This window comes from Natrix helvetica (genome assembly GCF_964273705.1).
Source record: "Natrix helvetica genome assembly, chromosome: 3".
NCBI lineage: Eukaryota > Metazoa > Chordata > Lepidosauria > Squamata > Natricidae > Natrix > Natrix helvetica.
Genome location: NC_138549.1, coordinates 48,684,487 through 48,712,201, shown reverse-complemented (window position 1 = coordinate 48,712,201; position 27,715 = coordinate 48,684,487). Strand labels below are relative to the sequence as shown.

Sequence of the window (27,715 nt, the reverse complement as noted above, 5' to 3'; positions counted from 1 at the left end):
TGCAAAGCTCAGAGCTCAAACCAACAGCCCAAAACCAAATGTACATGGACAGATTAGGTGAAACCTGGCTCAAAAACAGTAATTGTGAGAGGGACCTTGGAGTCCTAGTGGATGATCACTTAAACATGACTCAGTAGTGTGCAAGCAATAGCCAAAGTAGCTAATACAATCCTTGGTTGTATAAACAGAAGCACAGAATCAAAATCATGCATTAGTACCATTTTATAAAGCTTTTGTAAGACCACACCTGGAATACTAAATCCAGTTTTGGTCACCACATTACAAAAATGTTGAGACTTTGGAAAAAATGCAAAGAAGAGGAACTAAGACGATTAAAGGCCTAAAACATATGAACAATTGCAGGATTTGGGTTTGGCTAGACTAGAGAAAAGGACTAGAGGAGACATAATAACAATAGTACTTAGATTTATATACCGCTTTATAGTGCTTTATAGCTCTCTCTAGGCAGTTTACAGAGTCAGCATATTGGCCCCAACAATTTGGGTTCTCATTTTACCCACCTTGGACTAATGGAAGGCTGAGTCCACATTGAACCTGGTGGGATTTGAACTGCCAAATTACAGGCAGCTGGCAGTCAGCAGAAGTAGCCTGTAGTACTGAACTCTAACCACTGCGCCACTGAGGCTCATAGCAGTATGAGGCAGATAACAGTATTCCAGTGTTTGAGGGGCTGCCAGAAAGAGGAGGGGTCCAATTTATTTTCCAAAGCACCAGAGGGCAGGACAAGAAACAATTGATGGAAATTAATCAAGGAGAAAAGCAACCTGGAATAAGGAGAAACTTTTTAACAGCAAGGACAAGGGACTGAACAGTCCCTTGTCTGAAAGGATATGCTTGAGAATAGGGCTGGACTGGAAAACCTCCAAGGTTCCTTCCAACTTATTCTGATTCTGATTCTAATCCCATGGCATTACCTTTGGGAAACTAAAGTTTTAACATACCAGAATGGTCTTGGTCAATCATATTAAAGATAATCTCCAAATCAGCTTTGTATCTACACAGAGTTTCCACCAAATATGGTTGAACCTAAAATATAATAGAGATTAAGAGAGAGCAAGAGAATGAGACAGATTAGAAATTATACAATACCCAATCTATGGTTGAAATCACAATACAAATAGTCCTTGAGTTACGAATGTAATGGAGCCTGCCCATTCCATTCATAACCAAGGATTTGTGGGAGTGAATCTTGTCCCTTGAATGAAATCACTCCTCCTTTTGCCCACACATTCGCTAATCGTATGTGAAGCTTGTTAAGTGCACATGAGGAATTTCAGGGTGGGGAAGGCGATGTGAGGGCCTACGTAGTCCACCTGCCTAAGACCACCCAAGGCTTCCCCAACCCACTGAAATACCTCAAGCTCCCCAAATTTCTTTTCACACCCAACCTGCCATGATGGGTCACTTACCTTGTGACGATCTAGCACCCTCTCCTCTCTAGCCTTGTGCACTCTTGTGCGGGCTGAAATGGAGCTTCTGAGGGCCATCAAGAGGCCTCACCCAGCACCTTGCTGGCTGAATGCGCCCCTCAGAAGCTCCACTTCAGCCGGCAAGGTGCTGAGTAAGGCCTCTGGATGGCCGAATGGGGCTTCTGAGGGGCAGATCCACCCCTCAGAAGCTCCATTATGGCCACCAAGGTTCCAGGGAAGGCCTCTGGATGGCCAATTGGGGCTTCTGAGGGGCAGATTCACTCCCTCAGAAGCAACATGCAGGATGAATGTTGAAGAGCCTCTAGAGTTGTTCAACTGTCATAGTGCTGCAAGATTCATAGTTTCAGGGCTTGTTCAGAAATGGTAGGGGCCGCTGATTGTGTTACTTCAAACATTTACTAAGGAAATGCTCATAACCCGGGGATTACCTATACTACAAACTATTTTATATCTTGTAAAAATTATATTTTAAAATACAATTTATTCCATGAAAATCCAACATCCAGAATCCAAATTCTAAATTCTAAAGAATTTTAATTTAAAATTTAATTAAAATAAAGATATGCATTATCCTAAAAGAGCTTCCAGGTTTAACTTTTAATGTACTATCTACTCCAGACATTTATCTACTGGTAACTTTGCCGCTTTTTTATCCTACATACTTCAAAAGAAAATTCTCTTAAGGAAGAAACTGAGGGGACGCTGTTGATTAGCAATGCTAGTTGTTTTTTCCCATGTGTACACTAAGAGTCACATTGCACAATTGTATCTACATGTTTCTAAATAAAATTAATAGTATTATACAAACCATTTTAACAATGCTGTCAATTCAGCCATTTCCTAAATTAAAGTGTACAACCTAGACCTCAAGACTGAGGATCACTATTGTGTCCTTTAAAACCCATCCAAAGCTTGTCACCAAATGGATTTTTTATAATTTCTAAAGTGACAGGAGAAAAACCTATTGAGCATGTTAGACACTGAAAATATGTATTTTTATGTCAGTCCTGCAAAGGTCTGAAAACTCAACATGTACTTGAATAAGCATTATATAGTATTGGGAGTCCCAACTGAAAGACCATTTTAAAATTTGGATTGTATATTAATGTATCCCCATGTTTTGCTATTGTTAAATACATTGATTTAAATACTGATCATTTAATGTTTAATATTGCAACATACAAAACAAGGCCAGTTTTTATCAATGTGAGAAGCATATATGTGTTTCCTTTTTTATTGTGTGTGCATACACAGTAACTATATTTTATACATATATTTACATAAATATAATTAAATTTAATTAAATGAAATAATAACATTTTTCCTTCTGTCTCTGCACGTTATTTTGTCCTGCCCTGCCTCTCTATGGAATATCCAACCTATTATTCAAAATAAAGTTCAGACCCTCTGAAAAAAAATCTGAGCATCCTTGTTCCAAATCACCTCACCTCTTTGATGGGTAGTATGATTTCTAAATTGTCAAAACATGAAAGATATTCCACACTTCCATCTGGAGCCAGGCTAACTAGTCGAGAACGGAGAGTTCTCCAGGGTAGGTCAAGTTGCAGAATTGATTCCATGGCAGAAGCCCATTGGCTAAGAGAAATCCTTCCTGTTAAAAAATGAAAAGTATTTTATGTTTCAAAGTAAACTCCCTATAAGAGGCTGTGATGTGTATTTACGTATCAAGCCACAACCCCCTCCAATGTCAATGAAAACATCATTGCAGGAGGTATTGTGGCATTGAGATTTCAATAAACTCAATTACAGGGTTACTTTTTAATTAAAAAAAACTTGCCAAGCATAGTGGCTAGCTTTTAAATGTGGACTAACTCCCACAATTCCCCAGCCAGACATGGTCACCAGGGAATTCCGGGAGTTTAAGTCCACATATATTAAACTGGCTGAGGTTGAGAATTACTGTTCTAAAGACTGGTCCACCAACACACACACACACACACACCACACACACACACACACACACACTCACTCCATCAGATTCACTAGAGCTTATGAAGTACACTGTAGAATAGGGAATAGAGGAGGGTGACCAACCTACAGATTGTAGGTATCCTATTTGCACCACATCTTACCACATAATTGAAATTTGGTGGGAACCAGTTACATTTCAGCACTGAGTTTCAATTTGCTTATGCTTCTTTTTCTTTTCAACATGAAACATCAGAAATTTCTCAAATGAATGAAAGGTGTGCAGATTTCAGCTTATGTCTATCTGTATAATTCTGTGGGTGGTGGGTGGGTGGGGAGAGGATTTAAAGGGGAAAATGGAAAATTAAAGTCTGTCAAAGACAAGGTTAAAGTAAAGAGAAAGGTTTCCCTCACACATATGTAATAGACATTCCCGACTCTAGGGGGCAGTGCTCATCTCTGTCTCAAAGCCAAAGAACCAGCACTGTCCGAAGAGGCCTCCGTGGTCATGTGGCCGGCATGACTAAACGCCGAAGGCGCACGGAGCACTGTTACCTTCCCACCAAAGGTGGTTTCTATTTTTCTACTTGCATTTTTACATGCTTTCGAATTGCTAGGTTGGCAGAAGCTGGGACAAGTAACAGAGCTCACTCCGTTACCTGGCACTAGGGATTCAAACCACCAAACTGCTGACCTTTCTGATTGACAAGCTCAGTGACTTAGCCACTGAGCCACTGCATCCCTTAAGACAAAGTTATTTCCATCCTTAAGAGTCTTTTTGATATGCTGATAAGACTAATCAATCAATAAACTATCTTTCCTTAAAAGTCATCCCTCCTTGGAAAAAAGTGGCTGGTTTCTAACTTGGGTGTAAAATTTAAGTTGGGAATGTCAATTGGATTTTAACGTTAAGATTTCAGTCTTCCTAGTCCCATTCCTCCCCACCACCACCTCTGCTTAACCATTCCTGTGGGGAGGGTGGCAAAAATCTGACTTCTCAAATGTTATTTGTTCCTGGTATCGTATGAGGAATGGGAAGAAAAATTAGACACTTTGATAATTATGAGCTCACAATTACTCATCTTAGAATCACAGCTCATATTTATCTTATTGCCTGTCTGCTTTTCTCCATCCTCTATTGGTCATATCCCCCAACCTCTAATTGGAAAGCTTTGGAGGCTACAGAAGAAAGTGAGGAAACAAACCTTGCCATAGGAAAAGCCTTAACCTCTTCTGCTTTTGAAATGTGAGCCTTGGAATAATAACAGAATCAATTCCATCCTATATATTCTAGATGTAAATAATTAATAATTGATGGGATTCTATATATTGAGTGTAACAAATGCAACCATGGCAGGAAAACAGCACTTAAAAATAAATAAACATGGATATATATAGTCATAATCTGAAGCATTGAAAAAAACTGTATTATTTCATATACCTTTATCTTCTCTATTGCTTTGGACTGTGAACCAGCAGAGAGCCTTGCTCCCTATAAATATTGCCATTTTTCTTGGATACCAATTGGTGCTCTGTACATCTATGAATTCATTAGTAAGTTTACTTAGTATGTTCACATAATTGGGCTTTGCAAATAATTACCCATTTAGTGGGCTATCTATATTTATGATGGTATCTGCATGCTTTCCTAATTATCCAATACTGACACATGTGGATTCTTTGAGATACTAATACAACAACAGTAATATTCATTTAAAACCAGGGGCAAGCACATGTTTGAACAAAAACTTATCTGAAGGTAGTATGGCACAAAAATTGGAATATAGAAGAAGAACCTATATGCTTAATAGAAATATGGTAGCTCCTCCTGCAAATACATTTGGCAATACCAGAATGCCTCTTTCACATGATCAACATTCCTTCTTTATAGAAGAATTAGACTTCAACTGCAGCTGTTAATTATCAGAGGGTTTTTTTTTCTTATGTAGTAATTGGCAGTCTCAAGAGGGCTGCAGCATATGCTTTTTCTTTTTTTGTTCATATGGAGATAATTAATTTATCATTGATATTTTCCCCCCCATCAGCAGTCACAAAGTAGGATGAAGCAACTTTCCTTTGGTAGTACCATGCCAGGAGCAGCCAAGAACAAGAATTGAAAGGTCAAGGTGTCAGCTCCATCCTTTTTTCCTTTTTCTTTTTACATGCATCATTATATGTTAAAAATGGGCAAAGCATGAATCTTGCAGTCATGGGCAACATCTTGATTCTTTGTACTCCCTTCCAACGATATCCCTCACCATGAATGTGAAAACGAAGGAAGGTAAACTAGTATCTCATTTGTATAGCAAACTCTTTCTCCTTAGTGGGACAAGCATCATTAATTCAAGTGTGCCCCATACTTCTGAGTTTTGAGGATCTTCAACCTACCTAAATTACCTAATATAGCCACTTTTACTTTATGATATAAGTCAATCTACAAAATTCGGACAGAAGATGAGAGGAGATACCTGTAATTTATTGATTTCTCATAATTTTCTAGGGGAAGCTATTATTTCAGGTTCACTCTGAGTCTCTATGTTTGGTACTTACTAGGCTTCCTGACTCCTTTATAAAAAGACAGGCAGGCTCTAAACCAAAGACTGGACTCTAAAATAATAGGTATTTGCAGCAGTACTTTGAACCCCCAGAAAGATCTTGCTTGGGTGGAAGACAGCACTCTGGAGAATTATTTCAATGGCTGTTTGGGACTGGATATGTGTTGCCCCCTACAAGGGAAATCAGACTAAGGTACCAGTACCAGTGCCATGTAAGTCAGTGCTACTTTTACTATAACAGGATCTTGCAAACCTGAATATGTTTTTCTCCCCTCCCCTTTATCTTAATGAAAACTGAAGAGAGACTTGTCTGAGAGTTTTTCTCAATTTTCTTTCTTGGTCCAAGCTTAGTTCCCTCTTGTCTGACTGTTGCCTGGGTAATGGCTCTTCTTCCTGTCCTGCAAGGTCAGTCCCTCCGTAGACAAATTCATCCATAGATATATTTGTCTACAACACATCATGTATAGTCAACTTTTGATCAGGTAACTCTTCCACAACAGCAGTTTTGTCAGTATATCTTGGCCCTAAATATTTTCTAGCTCTTTTGAAGGAGAGTCTCTACCTCTCATCTACCTCTCATCTGATTTTATGCAGATTGTTACTAGAAACACGAGGCTGGAAATAATCATTTAAGCCATTATAGAGCACTCTACTGAGGAACCAAATTAAAGCTGCCCAAGCGGACAGGTCCCTCTCTCTAGTCCTGTCCTAATACATCCAATGAATAGAAGACCACTGCTTTTCCAGAGAATTGGTTTCATGCTATTAAATTGTTCTTACTGTTAGGGAGTTTTTTCTAACATTCAATTGAAATCTGACTTTCTGTAACTTACACCTATTATTTCATATTCTGCACTCTGGGACAAGAGAGAAGAGGTGTTAAAGTTCTCTATGATAACATCTCAAGTGCTTGAAGACTACTATTATATTCAGTTACTCTTTTTCATAACTAAATATTGTTCCATCCCTTTTCATAGGACTTGGTTTTCAGTCCCTTGATTTCCTTGCTATCATTCTTTGACTATGTTCCAATGTCTCTGCATCCCTCTTAAAGGGTGATTCCTCAGAACTGTCAGAACCCTTGGTTTGGTAAATATACTTATGTTAATACAACTAATCAGATACTAAGTTCTCTACTAGGGATTAACTGTTCTCTAGTAGTCTGAAAAGGATATCTCACACTGAAAACATTGCTATTCTTAAAAGACAAGAATTACAGAGTTAGAAAAGATTACATGAGTCATTTTGATCAGCCTACAAGCTCATGTACTATTTTGGGGACAGCAGTGTCCATTATTCTAAATAATTTGATATCTCCCATAAATTGCATTTTAGCTCAATCCAGCTCATTTATGAATGATTCATAGAAGCATCTGTCCCATACAAATCTAGAATCTATTGCTTCTGTTCTTCTGTTATACAATTTGCTACTTTTACAGCTCCTCGTCACATTTTCTTCCTATAACATGCAACATACAAAATTACTTGTACATAAAAACACAATATTGACAAACAAAATGAAACACTTTTTCAAATCCCATTACCTGTGCAAACTGGATCATACTGGGTAAAAGCTGCAATGAGGTCTGATTTGTGGGTATAAAGTTTCTCTCGCAAACCCTTTAAAGCAGAAAGCTCAATAGCAGTCACTCTACAAAGAAAATCATTAAACTAGTCAATTAGAACAACAAAATCTCTTTACGGGTCCATGTCAGAGTACAGAATTTTAGGAGTTCTGAAATTCCCATATGGAGAACAAAGAAAATACTTAAACATAATGGTAAACTTGAGTAATGCTGCATATTTAGTTAGAAAAATTGAAAAAAATAAAGTTGTATTTAGGAAAACAACTGCATGAGCAATAATATAATCTCAATGGTTCTTGTAGTTAGAGCTTTATATCATCAATTTAGATTTTTTTCTTGAGTTATAAACTAAAAAAATGTGAAAAAGTGAGGAAATCTAAGCGAAGTGTAGTATGTAGAAAGTATGTACATCCAACAGAGAGATGGTTAACACATTTACATACATGCAGTACAATCATGATAAGGATGAAAAAGCATAAATAAGTGGCCATACTGGATTAAGTACAAATTGAGTGATGGTTATTAGCATTACTATCCATTTAAGCTTTACCGGTAGTCCTACAAACAGTATTTTACCTTTGTACTGCTAGAGCTGATCAATAGCTAGCTTTGTGGAATGGAAGCAGATCAGAGGTGGGTTTCAAATTTTTTCCCTACCAGTTCAATGGGCGTGGCTTGGTCAGGGGGGGCTTGTTGGGGGGATCATGTGACTGAGTGGGCGTGGCCAACTCGACATCAATCATGGCAAGGTGGGGGAGCATCACCCCACCAAGCCACACCCACCCAAACTACACCCACAGAACCCACAGAAAAGTTTGGCCAAGTGTTCTAGCATTCAACCTGGCTGCTTTTTGCCTCCTTCTCACACTTGCTCTGTGTGTATGAGCCCGAGAAGGAGGAGAGAAGCAGCCACGTTGAATGCTGTGCAGAGAGAAACTGAACTTTTCTCCCTCCCTTCACAGTGGAGCTGCTCAGAAGGCAGTTCCTGTGGCTGCCTGTCCCTTTATGGTCCTCTCCTCCCCCCCGCGTCAAAGTACTTTAAAGACTGAGGCTGGCGGCTGCCTTCTGAGCAGTTCCTCTGTGACACCATCCCTCCAGCGCAGTAGGCCGTTCTCCTGGCTGGGTTTGGTGGCTGTCCGCGAGCAGCACCAGCAGGCAATGGGTTGCGCACGCGGGCTGGCGCAAACAGGGTGGCCCATGACCATCACCACTGTCCTGTTCTTTGCACTGGCTGCACACAAGCACCCCATTGCCTGCCAGGAAAATGGCCTGCTGTACCAGAGGCTGGAGGCTTCCTATGAAAGGTGTCTGAGCCTCGCCATGTCCCCCCTCTCCACCAAGGCAACCAAAACAGAAGGAGGTGAGCGAGGCAGAGGGTGAGCAGGCAGCTGCTCTAGGGCAAGGCTGAAGCCAGGGAAAGGCGCATTCCCTGACCTGGCCAAGGCAGGCAGGAGCTCTGGGGTCTGGGGAATGGTGTATCCCTGGGGCCCTGGTCCCAGACCCAAGGCGAAAGGCAAGCTGGCAGCATGTTTACTTATCTTTGGTGAGCTGAGCAGAGTGGGCGAGGCGCAGAGGCGATTGGCGATGTGCATAGCTTGGCCACATGGCAAAGCAAAGGCAACATATATAGGGCTGGGATGGGCAGAGCGAGCATCTGGGCAGGTGGGGGCAGGTGGGGCAAATGAGTGGTGGGCAGGCGGGGTGAACGAGCAGCGACCAGGTGACCAGTTTGGGGGTGTGGCCAGCCAGTGGTCGCTACTGTTTCGGCAACCCAGGCCAAATTTCCGCTACTGGTTCACACGAACTGGTGCAAACTGACTGAATACCACCTCTGAAGCAGATGCAAGCAAAGCTGATAGCCATTGTTGCCAGCTAAGTTTGAAAAAGGTGGAAGGGCCAAGTTGCCTCCGGTACAAGTTAAACAAGCTCTTGGCTATCACTGGGCTGCCAGTGAATTAAAATAATAGATTGGCCCTTAATTCCAAGACAGCCAGGCATCAATTATTATTTATTTTCCTTAACTCCTCTCTGTGCAGCTCCATTATTATTCCACTTCTCTAAATTGGGTGTAAATAGCAATCCAGAGAAGACTAGTACATTCACATCCTCATCCTGTGGTTCATGGAATAGGCAATAAGTTCACATCAGTTAATTTAAGAAGTAAAAATAAAAGGGATGCATTAAATCATATTTCTTGTAAATTAAAACTTATCTAATATTTCATGCAATTCTCAAATTATGACCACAATTGGGACCAGAATTTCCATTATGAATCAAGGCAAATATATGTTGCAAGATCCAATTTAGGTCAGTCACCTTCCAAGCTTTCAGACTCATTCCAGAGCCCATCTTCAGGGAACTTCTGAATGTGCTTTGGGCTATTCTGTGAGTCGTATTTATGTGGTGCCTTCCTACTGATTGATTGGTTTGTTGATGGCCGGCCATTGGTTATTGTTTCCTTGTGCTGCCAAGTCCTCATCTCCTAAGTACCTGACAAGCTAGTAGTAAACTAGCACTCCTGTTGACTGCCAAGGAACGTGTTCCCAAATTAGGAAATGTCCCAGGAAATTCCCAGAATTTCCATTGTTAAGTAAGGTGGTTGTTAAGTGAGTCATGCCCAACTGAATGACCTTTTTTGCCACAGTTGTTAAGTGAATAATTGCAGTTGTCAAGTGAATCATTTGGTTTTTAAGTGAAACCTGCTTCCCCATTGATTTTGCACGGTGGAAACCAGATGGAAAGATTGAAAATGGCAATCATATGAGCCTGGGATGCTGCAATTGTCACAAATGCATGCTGGTTGCCAAGTGCCTGTACTTTGGTCCTATGGCCATGGAGATGCTGCCATGGTTGTAAGAGGAACAGTTGTAAGTCTTTTTTTTTCAGTGCCACTGCTATGTCAAACTGTCATTAAATGGTTGTAAGTTCAAGACTACCTATAGTTTGTTAGTAAAGAGAGAAGCCACAGAGATTTCCCTCTTAACTAAGGCAGAATATCAGGAAATAGCCCGAATCTGCAAAGATGAAGTCAGGAAAGCAAAGGTTCAGGATGAACAAAGACTTGCAACAAAAGTCAAATATAATTTTTAAAAAGTTTCTTTCAACATATAAATAATAAGAAAAAAATCAAGGAAATAGTCGGTCCACTAAAGAGAGAAGACAGCAAGGAAATAACAGGCAACAGAGAGAAAGCAGAGCTGCTTAATTCATTCTTTGCATCAGTTTTCACACAAAAAGAAACTACAGCCCAACCTATCAAAAACATAACTAAAAGACAGACTAGAAACAAAAGTTAAAATAAACAAAAAATGGTAAGAGAACACCTGTTTTATCTTGATGAATATAAATCATTGGGACCTTATGGATTACATCCCAGAGTTCTCTTCAAAAAAAAGGGGGTGGGTGGGAAGAGACCCAGGAAACTACAGACCAATCAGTCTAACATCAATACCCGGGAAGATACTGGAAAAGATACTCAAAAAACAGATCTGTGAACATCTAGAAACAAAGTAATAATTAGAAGTCAGTATAGGTTTGTTAAAAACAGATCATGCCAAACCAATCTTATTTAATTCTTTGACATAATGACTAAATTAGTAGACCAGTGAAATGCTGTGGCCATAGTACACTTAGACTTTAGCAAGGCATTCAACAACCTACCGGGGGAGACCAGAGGAGGCTGCTTTTGCCCTCCCAGAGTCTCAAGGAAAGCCTCCAGAGCCTGGGGAGGGTGAAAAATGGGCCTTCTGGAATTTCTGGGAATTGGCTTCTTCAGGCTTGTTTCCGACCTCCAGAAGGCCTCTGGAGAATGAGGAAGCAATTTTTGCCCTCCCAGAGGCTCAAGGACAGCCTCCAGAGCCCGGAAAGGGCGTAAATGCACACCCCCCTGCGATAATGCAGGATGCTGACTAGGCCATGCCCATCATGCCCACGCCCACCCAGCAAGGCAGAAAACCCATTGTTAATTTTTTTGAAGCCCACCCTTGCCTTAATGGTACTATGTTGTGAGAAACATATCCCAGATATATTCTCTACATATAAAAAAAAATGGTCAAGGAAACTATAATCAACAAAAAGCATCTATTTTATAATACTTGCGCAAGTGGATTCCCAAACAAATGAGAATAACTACAAGGTACATAGGCACACTTTAAATACACAAAATGACGTATCAAAATGCATCATAAATCAGATGCAAAAATACAGTTGCGTGTATGGTAACACTGCTTGGTGGTCAGTGACCTTAGTTGGCATTAATGTTGTGGATACATACAAAAATGGAAATTCCCCAAATGTTCCAAAAACCCCAGCCCCTGCTTTCCCAGAACTGAACAATAAGATCATTACCAGCTTCTTGCAAAACATGTCCTGTAACTCCCTGTTACAAAGGGGAGCGGGGGGAATCAGGCTATTTTTGATCAGGTCACTGTAACTCTCTGGTTTTGCTCCAAGTTGTGAATTTCCAAGCAAGCAAGCGAGCTGAGTTGTGCATGTGATGTATTCAAAATGGAATCGGTTTTACCCAAATAATTTGGGGTTTCAACCAATGTTCCCTCTAATTTTTTTTCAATGTGAGCCGAAAAGTATAGTGTTTGAGCGGCACATTTTCATGCCTGAGCACCTGAATTTTTTTCACAGATGTCACCTAAGACAACAATGAAATCAGTATTATTTGAAACTCAAAGTTATGTTTCTTCAAGGTACCCACTTAATTAAAAGTGTTATATAATATCAGTATCACTTAACAACGCTCCTGCTTAGCAACCAAAATGTTGGCTCAGAAACTCTGGCATTTGAAGCATGCAAGTCTTAAAGCTGTCAAGTTACAAGACCCTTGCACCCCTAACCCTTTAGAAAAAAACCCCCAGGGGTCTTCAAACCTGACAGCTTTAAGACTTGTGGACTTCAACTCCCAGAATTCCTCCTCCAGTCATGTTGGCTCAGGAACTCTGGCATTGAAGTGTGCAAGTCTTAAAGCTGTCAAGTTACAAGATCCTTGCACCCCTAACCTTTTAGGGAAAAAAAACGCAGGGGTCTTCAAACCTGACAGCTTTAAGACTTGTGGACTTCAACTCCCAGAATTCCTCCTCCAGTCATGTTGCAGCGACGTCATCTGCATGGATCTGCTCCATCTTTGGTTTCTTCATCGTGGGCAGGGCTGCCGCTGAAGATGCCGACGAGCCCCCGCCGCCACCAGAATAACTGCTGCCACCACCTCCTCCTCATCCTCCCCCAACAGCACTACCACATTTGCTGCCCAGACCTGCAGCTGAGGTGAAGCCGGCAAAGCTCCCACTGGCACCCCCACCCGTGGCAGCGGCGCCTCCCCCTCCGCTCGGAGCACCTGAGCTCAGCCCCACGTTCCCCCTGCCCCCCCTCCTCCGCCGTGCTTTCGAGGAGCCATGAGGCCTTTTTTTCCCCTGCTCCCACCCCCGGCGCCTTCCTACTGGCTCCCGCAGCCTCACGGCTCCTCAAAAGCACAGCAGAGTAGGAGGGGGCAGGGGTGACATGGGGCTCAGCTCAAGTACTCCGAGTGGAGGGGGAGGCGCCACTGCCATGCACGGGGATGCCGGCTGGAGCTCTGGCGGCTTCACCTCAGCCACAGCGCCGGGTGGCAAATCCGGCAGTGCTGTTAGAGGAGGAGGAGGTGGCAGCAGTTATTCTGGTGGCGGCCGGGACTTTGGGGCTTCACAACTACCGTCAGTCGTCCCATGCTCATCAAAACAAGTCCAGGGAGGTCCTTTGCAGGCGGCCAGTTCTAGCTGCCTGCAAAGGACCTCCCCAGCTTCCAGAGCCTGTGGCAGTAGAAATCATTGCGCGGCAGTTGAAAACTGCTGCACGGTGTTTTCTTGCCACGTGTGCGGCCGCACAGCCGCGCACCTTAGAGGGAACAGTGGTTTCAACCATATTCTCTCATATATTTACATGGAAGTTGGTAAGCAGTGGGGCACCACAACGTTCTGTCTTAGGCCCAGTACTCTTCAACATCTTCCTAAATGACTTAAATGAGGAAATAGAAGGGGAACATATCAAATTTGCAGATGATGCTAAGCTGGCAAGAATAGCCAACATCCTATAGGCTCAAGATCCAGATGAACCTTGACAGACTTAAAAACTGGGCGCTAACTAATAAAATGAAATTCAATGTAAAGAAAAGTAAAGTCTTACACATAAGCAAAAAAAATCAAGAGTACATATTATATATTGGGTGAAACCAGGCTTAATAGCAGTAACTGAGAGACGGATCTTGAAGTCTTAGTGGACAACCAACTAAATATTAATTAGCAGTCTGCAGCAGCAGACAAAAAAAAAAGACAATGCAATCCAAAATTGCATTAACAAAGGAATTCAATCAAGATCACATGAAGTACTATTACCATTCTATAAAGCCTTAGTAAGACCACACCTAGAATACTGCATCCAGTTTTGATCACGACACTATAAAAAAGATGTTGATACTCTAGAAAATGTGTAGAGCAGAGCAACAAAGATGATTAGGAGACTAGAGGCTAAGGCATATGAAGAACAGTTATAGGAATTGCGTGCGCTCACATTTGTGAACTGGTAGGGAAGATAAGTATATAGCATCCCTGTTCCAAAGGCTTTTCAAAGCACTGCAACAATAGCATGCATGATCTTAGTGACTTTGGGATGAATGCCTTGTACAGACAGCAGCTATTTCACATGTGTTGTGAAGTAGGTTGGGCATGCTGGGCTCACTAACAGTGGGAGGAAGATGGCAAAGGTCAGCTGGGCACAGCAGAGGTTGCAGGGCCTAGGGTAGCAACTGCAGTGACAGACCTTATCAGTTCCTTACGATAGTTGGAAGGCCCTGAGCTCCCAGCCAAAAGACTGCAAATTAAGTTCTGGCAAGCAATCTTTGTGGCACGAAACCCAATGAGCAAAATCTTCAGAAATACGAACTGTTGTCCCCTATGACAATCACTCATCTTTCCTTATATTTGTTCCCCAGCCAGGGAGGAGCCATTCAGCGTCCACATGTGCTTTGCTTCCCGAGTCAACTCCTTGTCCTCCTTTGTTCACCTCTCCTAACTGCTCTGCACATATGTGCTTCTGGAACAGGCCCCACTGTTCTTCTTCCTCACTCATATCAGCCTTCAAAGGCAACTGCATCTCCGGTGGCTGGGAAATGCCAGATGGCCCTGGCTCTCTATCTGCATCTGATGCAGAGCATCCATCAGCGCCTTCACCAGACTCCAGAACTGGCCCAAGTTCCTCCCCAATCTCCTCATCGTCTGATTCTGCCGCCAACTCTGCTGGCAGCTGGTGGGCCACAACAGTGTGAGACTTGAGGCAACACCCTCAACAGTGGTAGTGCTGGATGTAAACTAGATGCAATCCTTTATCTTACCAAGGCTTAGGGGTTAGGAAGGACCAAGCTGGGAACGGCTTGGATAGGGGTGGGTTCTCATCTAATTACTGGTGGGAACTGCCAGCATTACTGTCACTAAAAGTTTCAATCACATACCTTCATAACTTATGGCCACATTGCTTAGCAACAGGAATTCCAGTCCGAATTGCCATTGTAACTTGAGAACTATTGTACTGTCTAAAAGAAATCATCTTCCAATAGGAAAGGCATAGATTTGACTGCACTCATAAAACATCAGCTGATCATTTTTAATACTAAGAAATGTTTTTAGTAAAGGCAGGCCCACCAGTAGTTACACTATAATATATAACAATGATTAGTTTAGCATCCCAATATGCATGTTTTTAAGCAATAGGCATGCTTTTTTTAGTTTTACCTTTGATGAAGCGTCTGCTTACGTGTAAATTTGCTGACTTGATACTGAACAAAATGAGGAATCAAATCTGGATTTAGTTTGATATAGGCACCACGATTGCTTCCTTCTTCATAGTAGTTTGAGGCGGAAAAAATAGTGATGACCTATTTAAAAAAGAAAACAGCTATCACTTAAAATACAGTATGTTTAAAACCAAAGTAGTCACAGGTGAACAAATATCAGAATTAACCAAGCATTATATTATAATTCTATATACTGTAAGCTGTATATACTGTAAGTAGCTTTTTCCATTATTGGAAAAAACAATGAAAAAGAAGCTTACATAGCTGTGGCTCTGTGTATCTAAAAAGGGGGGGGGGGGGATTTCCTGAGCACTTGAAGAGCCATGATAGCTCACTCCTACAGATAAAATTAGGGATAACATAAATATCCATTTCCTTGTATATAAAGCTTCTCCCTCAACAAACCATCCTATATTCTCAGATATGGAAGGGATTTTGTGTGTTTTGAAGGACAAAAAAACCAAGAATATACCAGAAAATTAAGTTATCCAAACTTCTGGCAGCCATGATGTTTCCCAATGCATGGAAGAGGATAGAAAAAAGAATGACAAATATAGTATTTTTCTACAGAAACAGAAAACTGACATAACTATTTGCCAATAGAATATTTTACTCTTTTCAGCTAGTCTTTCCATCTAAATATGTATAAGTGTAAGTGTAATCTTTATTGTCATGTACTTTATACATGACACTTTACAGCTCACGAAATTGGTTTTAACCTCAGTGGTGCAAAATTATAACAGAAACGAAAAAAGAAAGAAAAAGAGTACTGATTCCTCCTTATTCTATTTTGCATTGTGGAAAAAATGAAATGATTAAAATTCAAGAAATCACGTTGTGGTATGATTAAGGATACTGATTGCCATATCAGTACTGAGTTGGAGCTATCTTTCTAGTACAATCTGGTACAATCTTTTTAGCTGGTGAATATTTTGTGAAATTTGAATTTTAAAGTACCAATTACCTTTCCATTATGACTGATCTCATAGCCTTCCTGTTTGCACTGGTGAGACCTGATGAGCAATTTCAAATTATAACGCTGCAGCAATCTGGCAGTAATATCAGGACCAAAGTAACAACCTCCTCCTCGAATTTTATTTGGTGAACAACCATTTTGATGCTTAGGATCACTCCAGAGAATATCCATCACCTTTCCATGTAAATGAATGAACATAAGATAATCCTGTTATCTTCCAGTATGTGAAATAAATGCTCGCGTCTTTACTGATTCCCACACACGATATGTATGACAGTGAAACTTATGATATTGACTAAATTAGAATGGTAAGAAAGTTAAATCACAATGCAGAAATTAATATAACTGCAATCAGTTTTTGATAATTGCAGTCTAGCTTCTATCTAGCTTCAGTGAAATTGACCCATTTTGACATACTCTGTCCCTCTTCTAGTAGTTGATTCTACCATCTGGTGTTAAATAAAGTTTAAATAAAGTGCTTAGAGGGAACTTCTCCAAATGGGAGGCAATTATGGACATCGAATTATTGATAAGAATATTGGGTCTTTTTATCATCACAAAAATGGAACCTCTAGAAGACGGGGACTGCAATGATTACCCCACATTTTCTACTAGCTTGCAAGAATTAGATATAAACAAACAAGACAAATTTGGGGTAGCAAATTTCTAATGGAAATTATTTATTCAGCTTGTAGTTGATTACCCAATTAAAGTTTTATTTTCTATCTTTACAAAAGTTGTTTACAGTTTGAACATCCTTATAACCCATATTTTGGAAAAAGAGACTATGTATAAAGTTTCAACATACTTGTTCCCTTTCCTTTGCTGTTAATTCTGGAGATGCATTTGTGGTAGTCAAGTTGTAAGGCTTAAGACATTGTGCATTCTGAAATGAGCTAGAACTGGTTATGTCAAGGGTACCATTAAGATTGCTTTTGATATCACCCACTTCCTTGGCATATTGTCTTCTCTCACAGGATGCTGATGTGGACTTTCTTACATTTTTCTTGGCGATGTCTTGCCCAGAATTGTCTTTTTTGCTTTCTGTGAGATTGATCCTGGTTTTCACAAGATTTGTTCTCTGTGGCTCATAGATTGCTTCCGTATTTGACTTCAGTGGTCTCAGCAAAGACTTCAACTATGAAGATAAAATTCATGAACAGTACCCTCAGAGCAAAAACATTGATAAATATGGATATGCAAATGCTTTCGGGTCAAGAACAGATTAGTTTATCCTTCAGTGTATGCTGGGCACCCACTCCAAATGTAAGTGGAAACACAAAGGAAAAAAAACATACTTAAGGGGTATGTACCATGTTTCCCCGAAAATAAGACAGGGTCTTATTTTCTTTTTACCTACAAAATATGGCTTGGGCTTTATTATGAGGGGAGGGTTTATTGTTTTGGGGTTGCTGGGTGGCTGCTCTCTTCCGAGCGGGCTCCCAAAGAGCCAGGCACAGCCTCAGGGTTGAACGGGTCGCAGCAGCGCAACACAACAGCCATGAAGTGACCATGCTCATGAGCAGCCACCCGGCAAACCCCCTTTCCAGCTGGGCACAGTGCCATTCACTGACCTAGGGGTATCGCCAAGCCGCGTGAGCGCATGTTTGCTGCTGCCCGGCTCCCGTGGATTGTCACCTTCAAAATGCCAGTGAATGCAGGGCTGGAGAGGGGGGTTACATGAGCAGCTGTTCTGCTCCCGCTCGCGCGCCTCCCAGCCTCATAATGCCCTGGTCCAGCTCTCTCTGCAGAGCCAGGGCACCTCTGCTGCCGCCGCCACCACATGGCTTTTTCGGCGACTTCCAAACCGAGTCTTCCGGCAGTGGCCGCTCTGGGCGTATGCTCTATGGTTGTATGCTCTGCCGGCAGCTGACCCACAACCATAGAGCGTACGCCCAGAACAGCCACTATCGGAAGACTCGGTTTGGAAACCGCCGAAAAAGTCATATGGCAGCAGCGGTAGCGGAAGTGCCCTGGTTCTACAGGGAGAGCTTGGCCAGGGCATGGTGAGGCTGGGCAGCGGCGCAACCCCCCTCTCTAGCCATGCATTTCAAAGGCCCCAAGCCGTGGGAACTGGGCAGCGGCGAAGAGGTGCTCACGCAGCTTGGCGATACCCATGTCAGTGAATGGTGCTGTGCCCACTGGAAAGGGGGTTTGCTGGGTGGCTGCTCATGAGAGTGATCGTTTCATGGCTGTTGTGTTGCGCTGCTGCGACAGCACAACACAGCTGTTCAACCCTGAGGCTGTGCCCGGCTCTTTGGGAGCCTGCTCGCAAGAGAGCTGCCACCCAGCAACCCCCCTCTTCAGCTGAGCACAGCGCTGCTCACCAACCTAGCGGTATCCCGAAAGCACCAAGTAATGCGATCACCTTTGCCTCCCTCCCTTGTACCCGTGGCTTGGCACCTTCGGGATCCCGCTAGGTTGGTGAGCGGCGCTCTGACTGGCTGGAGGTGGGGGGTTGTCCATGGGGCTTATTTGAGGGGGAGGGCTTATATTTTTGCCCACCAGAAAAATGTGGCATGGCCTTATTATCAGGACATGTTGTATTTTCGGGTAAACACGGTATGTGTGTATGTCACTATGAGGGCAAACCTTTGGAATGTACCTCTTATTGTTTGACAAGGGAATTATACTCCATAGAATTACCTGCAGTTGTTTTTTTTCAGTAACATTTCTTTCAAAGTTGTTAGTCATAAGTTGAATCTAAACAGTTGGAAAGCACTATCTAAAAAGAAGTCTTTTCCTTTCTGAAGAACTTAGTTAAGATAATACTTGATATGTGTATGTACAGTATATATACAGTACATATATAGATATGTGTAGAGTATGTACATATATGTTGTATATAGATTAGGTATATATGTACAATTAATAGAATTTAGTAGAATTTTACTTCTTGTGAGCAAGATTGGAGCTAAAACCAGTAAGATAACAATACTTTTATGTGTATAATTCCTACCTTGTTCCTGTGGAATGAATTCAGGAAATTCAAATCTGTCGTATCTGATATTCCACCATGTAAAATAAGAACTTGCTTGTCAATAATAGTAGCAAGAGGAAGCCAGCTGTAGACATCTTCTAGAAGATGCAAAATTGGTTTCCCATAGCTCTGTCAAATGAAATGCTGGGTTAGACACTCTTGAACTATTCTTTAAGACCTATGGGCAGCTTCATTTTGGCTTTACAATAAAACAGAAACAAATGAAGGCAAGTATTTTTAGGACACCTCTAGACCAGTAATTGCTAATGGCCTGGTAATTTAGGTAAAACAGCACAATCTGTTCTGTTGCTTTGTTAATTGGATGGCCTTTATCAAAATGAAATAAAATACTAACCTTATACTTCTTCATAATTTCTTTTGTGAAACCATATCTGAAATGAAAATAATTGTTGGAATAAATGTATTTTGTATTGCAACAACTACAGAAGTATTCAGCCAGTGTATAGCAGTGATTAGTTTGCATCTATGGTTATAATTATGGTTCTTTATGTTCTGAGGAGAGTTTCCTGTGACAGTTAAAACTGTTAAGCATCAAGGCTCATGGTGACTACATTGTACACTTTATTTAATCTATATGGCTATGTAACCATCCTCTGCTACCAATCTGCCTGGCTGTATAATAATCCTCTGCTACAATTTCTATAGAATAAAACAGAATTTTCTAACAGATTATGGGCCCAGCTTCAACCCATAGGTAATCCAGAAGTAAACCCAATACCCAGATGACTTGGACACAGAAATCCTGATATAATAAAGAAATTAACTGAAAAAGACTATCCAAGTGGAATAAAAGAAGAAACCGGGCCACAAGAGATTTCATTCAGGAGATCCTGAATGAGAAGCACCATGATATCACAACAGCCTTTCTTAATGGTGTTATTGAAGAGGAACTATCTATGACACAGCCAAAAGGATATATGAAAAGTGGAGAACATCTTGTGTGCAAGTTGCAGAAATCTCTTTATTGGACTCAAGCAATCAGCTCGAGCATGGAATTTAAAAAAATAAATGAAGTCTTGCTAGACAAAGGATTCATATGAAGCAGAGATTACCCATGTCTATACCCAAAATGTGTAGACTCTGAATATATGTATATTTTACTCTATGTGGATAACTTGATTGTAATTTACAAAAGAGATGAGAAAATTGCAAAGTTGACTGCAATGCTTAACTAATATCTTAGACTAAAGATCTTGGAGATGTGACATATTACCTAGGAATTAACGTATATAGCCTAAAGAAATAGCAGCTTCCTGTTAAATCAGAAATCTAAAATTGCTTCAGCAGTTTGGCCTGACTGAAACCAAATAAGCAAGTATTCCTATTAATACAGCATATCTAAAAACTGAACGGAATGAGGATCTTCTTCCTACTAATGAACAGTACAGAAAAGCAGTGGGGGTATTGGTATATATTGCAACCACTCCACATCCAGACATTGCAGCTGCTATATCACTTCTTTGTAGACACATGAGTAAACCATGTCAAAGAGACTGGACATCAATCAAGACAATCATAAGATATCTCAAACAAACAAAGGACTTAAGTCTGAAGCTATCTGCAGTTGGTGATTTGAACCTCGTAGGATATGTGGACTCTGATTGGGCAGGTGATCTAAGTACTCATAAATCCACAAATGGTTACTGGTTCAAATTAGGAAATAGTGCTATATCTTGGTCCAGCAAGAAGCAAACGTCAGTAGCTTTGTCTTCTGCAGAGGCAGAATACATTGCTGTTGCTTATGCCAGTCAAGAAGCTGTGTGGTTACATCAATTGCTTGAAGATCTTGGAGAGATAATGTCCCAGCCTACAGTCTTATATGACTGATGTCATCGTTCCGAGTAATGAAATCAAGGAGTCAGGTTCAAGAGATCCTTTATTGAGTACATCTTATCGGCCCTGAGAAAGGTGAAGCTAGCTCTAAATTATTCCAGCGTGCATGGATGGTTAAAAGAATAAGATCTCCCCACCACTCTTTGTCTCTCAGGTCAACATGGGCAATCAATCAAGGTGTAGGTTCCTGCTCAACTTTGACAAATGTCCGTTGAAATGACCTTGGTTCACACACCAGCTGGGAGATGTTGTGACTAGTCGGCTCAGACAACACGTTCCTGAGTCTCCCCCCCTCCCATGCTCCCACCCCTCAACAAATGGCAACCAAGAAACAAAGCAGATATAAGCATGACTTCAGCTGAAATCATTTTGCAAGTTAACAACTGTATTAAGGGTGTATTTAACTTGCAATGACAAGATAAATGCAAGAACAAAGTATATTGATGTCAGACATCATTACATTCATGATCTGATTGAACAAAATGAAATTGTATTTACGTATTGTGAAGCATGATAGCAAATGTTTTGACAAAACTGCTAATAAGAAGATTTATAGATCTGAGAGCAGAAATGGGATTATTATAAGGAGTAGTTATTGAGTGGGAGTGTGGGAATAGATGATAGAATGTATTTTGTATTGTACCAACTGCAGAATTATTCAGTTAGTAGATGGCAGCATTTAGTTTGCATCTATAGTTATAATCTATGGTTCTTTATGTTCTGAGGAGAGTTTTCTGTGATAGTTGAAACCATTAAGCAGAAAGGCTCATGGTGACTGTACATTTTATTTGAGCTGTAACCATTAGGGCATGTCAAATTCTTCAACTTTCAATTTCCAAACATTAGGGGTGCTCAAAAGTTGTGACATGCCTTGGGGATTATAAAGATATTTTGGTTACTTTAATATAATTTAGATGTGCTTAGTAAGTAATTACATAAATATCATAACTTTTTAACATTTTTTGTTACATTACCATTCACTGCTACTAACCTGTATGGCTATATAATAATCCTCTGCAACAATTTCTGTAGAATAAAATTAATGAGTGGGTGTTGAGGGTGGGCACTACAGAATGCAGGAAGGTGAGGATGCTGTGGGCACTACAGAGTCTTGACAGGTGTGGCTGCTGGTGAATGGCATTCACTATCAGTGGGCAGGTACAATGGAATGTGGGGAGTGGGTGGACACTAGAGAGCATGGCAGGCAGGTGAAAAAGCAGTGAGAATGCAAGTGACTTAATATTTCTTGCCAGCTTCCACACTGACCTCGTTTGTGAGAAGCCTGCCTGCAGGGAAGGCTGTAACTGGTGATCACATGACAGTGGAACATTGCAACCATCCTAATTGCAAGCTGATGCTAAGCATCTGAAGCAGGGATGCCACATTGGTTACAATTTCATGGATGAGTTGTAAGTTCCCCTTGTTCAGTGTCATAATAACTTTTAACACTCACTGAGCAAATAGTTGAAATCCAATTACCTACACATGGAAGCTCCACCCTTTGTTAACTGCATTGCACACATCATCTGCATTGTGGTAAGGTGTGGACTTCACATCAACAGGAACATTTTGTTATCCCCTTGCATGCACTGATGCCAGAGGTGGGTTCCTACCGGTCCGCTCTGGTTCAGCCAAGTAGGTAGTAACTCGGCCGCCCATGCCCCCAAACCAGTTCTATCGGTGGCGCTGTAGGCATCACCATCTTGTTTTTTGCTTCTGCGCATGCACAGAAGCAATTTTACACTACTGTGAATGCGCACATAATGCGCATAAAGTGTGCACGTGCCCAAAGCGTGCGCACGCCCAAAGCGCATCCCTGAGCGAACTGACAGTAAAAGACTATGGAACCCACCCCTGACTGATGCATAAGCATGGTCTATGTGTGGTCTATGGTCTAAAACAGGTGGGGAATGATGGGCCTTGCTTACTCAGAAATTCTGAGAGTTGCATATATATCCCCACCCCGGTCTAAAATAATGCATGAGGAAAGTATAAGAAAATACAGTTTCAAATACCAACACAATAAGAAAATCAGGGTTAGGTCAAAAACAATGTTAAGCTTTCAGAAAGAAAATATACTTAAGGGCTCAGGCTGGAGAAAGAATAAAAATGGTCGGACTTCCGGGGCTGATGTCGCTACAACACAACATGCAATCTTGGAGCTCCAGGATTGCTGTTGAAATCTCTGTTGCTGGACGGTCCTTTTTGGACCTAAACCGTCCCGTAGAGACAATGATAGAGAAGAGTACGTCTTGCTGATCTCAGGGGCATCGCAAAGCACCTGATCGATCCAGGAGAAGCTTTTTTTTTTTGGCTTCAAGAGAAGCAGCAGAAGCTGCATAAGGTTGGGACAGCCCCCGTGCAATGGAAGCAGAGCAGGAGAGAGAGTATGTTGAAATTGGTGAGATAAATTTTATAATTAGAAAAGAGAACACCCCAAAAGAATTAGAGTAAAACTAAAATTGAAGATAAAAGAGAGCAAGCAGCGGATTAGCTTGAATTAAAACTATTGTGTTATCTTTTTATTCTTTAATTTTGTTTTTTTTCTATTGATGGAATTTTTACAAATGCCTCTTACTTTTAAATTGGATTGGTCCTTTTTCTCCTTCTTCTATTTTTTCCCATTATTTGTATTTGTGGAAAGAGAATCTCTTTCCTTTAAATGCTCGGCCGGATCAGAACTTTTAAACACTTTTTTTTCTATTCTTAAACTCGGAGCTTAAAGAGGGAGCTAAAAGTAGAGAAAAGAAGAAGTAACACTGCCATCTAGAGGCTGGAGGCTTGCTTACATCTGTTATCTCAAGGCCACTGGCTTTGCTTACTGAAAGGGACAGAGAGAAAACACGTCTTGTTTATATAAGTGTTCTTTTGAAGTAAAGAGAAAGCCCTGACTTGAAAGATTACACTGAATTTATTTGAAACCTAGCAAAAAGTCTTGGATGTCCTAGTGGCAGTATTTACAACTTGGAAAGATGGCGCAACATGAAGAAGAAGAGGAATTAACATTGCAAAGAATCATGTTAGAAATTTAAAAAATCCTAATAAGCACAGAAAGAATATTTATTTATTTTATTTATTTAATTAGATTTCTAGACCGCCCCCTCTCCCCGAAGGGACTCGGGGCGGTGTACAGGTATAAATTTAAAAACCATACAAACAATAGTATACATAGCTAAAATTAGATTAAATAGCCCCTGTACGAATTTATAAAAATTAAAAACTTAGACCATAAAACCAATCATAAAATTTAAAAATAAAACTGAGGTGGGAAAGCTGGAATTAGGCCAGGCTGGCTAGCTGGAACAGGTGGGTTTTGAGTTTCTGACGGAAGGAGCGGAGAATAGAAAAGAATCTGGAGTTTATAGAACAAAGAACAGAAAGAGTGGAGGGAAGAGCTGAGAATATTGATGAAACAACGATGAAACTTGAAGATAGAGTTCAAAAAATTGCAGAAAAACATGAACAAAGTGATGAGAAAATTGTTGATGCTGACAGTAAATCGAGAGAGGAGGGAAATGATACGTGTGGAACACTAAAGGAGAGGTAGACAAACTGGAACTCTATCTCATGCTTCAAAACATAGATGAAGAAAGGGGAGAAAACCTGGCAGAAACAATGAGAGTATTTTTGGCAGACGCACCAGTGATAACCAAAGCCCAGCTGATGAAAGGAACAGATGGAGGGTCTCGAGTCTCTACAAAATATACAATGAACAACAAGTTGCCAAGACATGTTCACATAAGACTTATCAAGAAAACATTTAGAATACAGATTCTACAAATGGCAAGAGTTATTGGACTGTACTACTACTGGAAGGATACAGGATGATGAAATGAAATGTCACAATAAAATTAAGCTAAACGTAGTTAAATTTTGAGTATTATGTATAAGACAAAGTAATAATAGTTATAGTTAAACAAATGATTAATAATGATAATAATGCATTTATATATACTAGATTGACAATATGGAATTTTATATAAGCTGTAAGTGAAGACCATGGAGATGATGTGGAAAAGCTTTTTTTAAATAAAAGATAAACAATTTTATATAGAATAGAATATAAAGATGTAATATCATTACTTTAAATTTAGTATGTAATAATAGCTATATTCAATGAATGTTTAATAATCATAATAATTGTATGCATATATATTAGATTGATGATATGAGCAATGGAATGTGCTGAAATGCGTAAGCTGACATATGATATTAGAGAGATTATTATAATATAATTATATACAAATATACTATATTTTACAATTTGTGACTTTATATAAAATTTAAGGGATGACTATGGAAAGGATGCACAAAAACCTTGTAACCAATCGACACACTGTATGGAATGGAAGATGGTTTTATGTTATTGTTGTGTTTGTTTATATTTGTTTAAAAAATAAAAACTTTAATTAAAAAAAAGAATAAAAATGGCCATACCTAAGATTCATCAGGTGGTCCTCATGATTCCCTCTGTTCAGATGTAAATGGTTAGGATAAACAAGGAGAAATGCAAACAGGATTATAAGTATTTCCATGGAATTCTTCCCTCTGTCAACAAAATCACCATTAAAAACATAAGGGTTTTCTTCTGAAGGAAGGCCATTCTGCAAAAGAAAAGAAAACAGCAGAATAGTTAACATTGTAATGTAATATTATAAGAATATCTGTGCAACATTAAAGGAATACTGTATAATATTCTTTCATAGCAACACTTTTCCAATTTTGCCACAGGTCATATTAGCAGGAAGTGCTATATGAGGCCATTAATCATGAAGGCATTATAACCTTATCTAACTTTTGAGATTCTATGTCAATAATAATGGATCATTCAATATTTTTTTACATCCACATATCCCTCCAAATAGACCCAAGAGCACTCAAGAAAAATGATAATATAAAATACTCCATTATAATTAAAATAAAACTGAAACTGAAAACATATAAATAGAAAAGAAATAAATATCCATCACCAAACTACTTCGGCACAAAGATCAAGTTCTGTATAATGTACAGTCCTATCTGAGCCAATCTTGGCAAGTAATTCTAATATAAATCAATGTTAAAATATGTTTTATATTTTACTGCCTATGTTGTCATTACAGTGAAATTATTATGACAATAATTTATTACATTTAGAATCTGCTTTACCAACAATAAAAATTTCTTTTCTCCAATGCAATCCTCATTTGTGAGTCATTTTAGTTATATATAAATATCATATAATAATATTTTGTGAGAGATATGTACTTTCATTCTCACATGCATGTCAGCTCTCACCTGCCCATGTAATTAGGAATATGTTTATAGTACTAAAAGCCACAAGCTTCTCAAAACACACTTGTTGGAACAGTGAACTAAAAGTGTCCTCAATAACAAATGAAACACATTCTGAAAATATATGCAAGTTACATTTATCCAGGCTGGGAAAGCTGTTGCTTTGGGTTTTTTGTAATATTAGCTTTTAAAGCATCTTTAAATCTGATTTAAATTTAGATTTAAATTATAAATGCAAAACATTCCATCTGTTTTAAAATATAATAAGACTTTCCTGTCTCCATTTGCTTTTCTCAAGCATGTAACAGCTTTATCTTTAATTACTGCCCTTTGTAAATAAAATGAAATTGAAATCCTTTGCAACAAAATACAGCTTGTTTGTGGAGCTAAGATTGCTCCTATTTCATTAGATAAAAATAATAAAAATTCAATTAATAGCAATAACACTTAGATTTATATATCACTTCATAGTGTTTTCCAGCTGTCTCTAAGTGGTTTTACAGATTCACATATCAACCCAACAATCTGGGTCTTCATTTTACCAACCTTGGAAGGATGGAAGGCTGAGACAAGTTTCAGCTGTTCAGAATCGAACTGCTGGAATGAGCAGTGAGTTAGTCTGCAGTACTGCATTCTAACCACTGCACCACTGCCAAATAAATAAAACATCTGTGGTACATATAAATATATCAAGTTGTAGTGTAACTGTAAATATTAAAATATCAAAAAACACAATATTACAACTATTATAATACCTTATTGTCCTAAATATTACCTTACAGTCCTTATAAAATGGGATATGTAATTTAATATTTCTTAGATAGGATACAACAGCCCATCATTAAACAGGAAAAGGTAACATTGAGCTACCAAAGAAAAATGGATCTTAAAAGACTTCCACAGGGGGACTAATCTAATGTGCAAAGGAAGGCTGTCCCACAACATTCATGCTATGATCCAGAAAAATTGTTTCCTTACTCCAGCCTCTTCTTAGCTTACAAAAATATGGAAAAACCAAGAGTTTCTCCCATGGTGTACACACCAGATAGATAGTTCTGAGTGGAAAACACAGCTCTGATGATACTTTGGTCTTTGAAGGTCAAAAGAAGCACATGGAATTGCAGACAGAAGCTTACTGACATTCATATAGGAACTTGAGCACGTCTAATACGTTCCTGTTGGTTAACACCTGCTAGCAACCATACTGCTACATTTTGTATGAAGCATAATTTGGGGATTGTCCGGATGAAAGTTTTTTCAGATATTCTTCAGAGGCAGC

At 39.9% G+C, this 27,715-nt stretch overlaps 1 protein-coding gene across 1 annotated transcript in view; it reads right to left on the bottom strand.

Annotated features, from left to right (window-relative positions):
• The window catches only part of PPEF1 (protein phosphatase with EF-hand domain 1), a 90,077-nt gene that overhangs the window by 16,325 nt on the left and 46,037 nt on the right, over positions 1-27,715 (bottom strand). Inside the window, exons 8-17 of the mRNA XM_081945997.1 lie at positions 25,600-25,766; positions 19,664-19,700; positions 19,288-19,437; positions 17,329-17,466; positions 17,137-17,214; positions 16,317-16,502; positions 15,291-15,433; positions 7,480-7,586; positions 2,900-3,063; positions 963-1,047 (exon numbers count right to left, since the gene is read on the bottom strand). Coding sequence (XP_081802123.1) covers positions 963-1,047; positions 2,900-3,063; positions 7,480-7,586; positions 15,291-15,433; positions 16,317-16,502; positions 17,137-17,214; positions 17,329-17,466; positions 19,288-19,437; positions 19,664-19,700; positions 25,600-25,766 — 1,255 coding nt within the window. The remainder of the gene's footprint in view (positions 1-962; positions 1,048-2,899; positions 3,064-7,479; positions 7,587-15,290; positions 15,434-16,316; positions 16,503-17,136; positions 17,215-17,328; positions 17,467-19,287; positions 19,438-19,663; positions 19,701-25,599; positions 25,767-27,715) is intronic.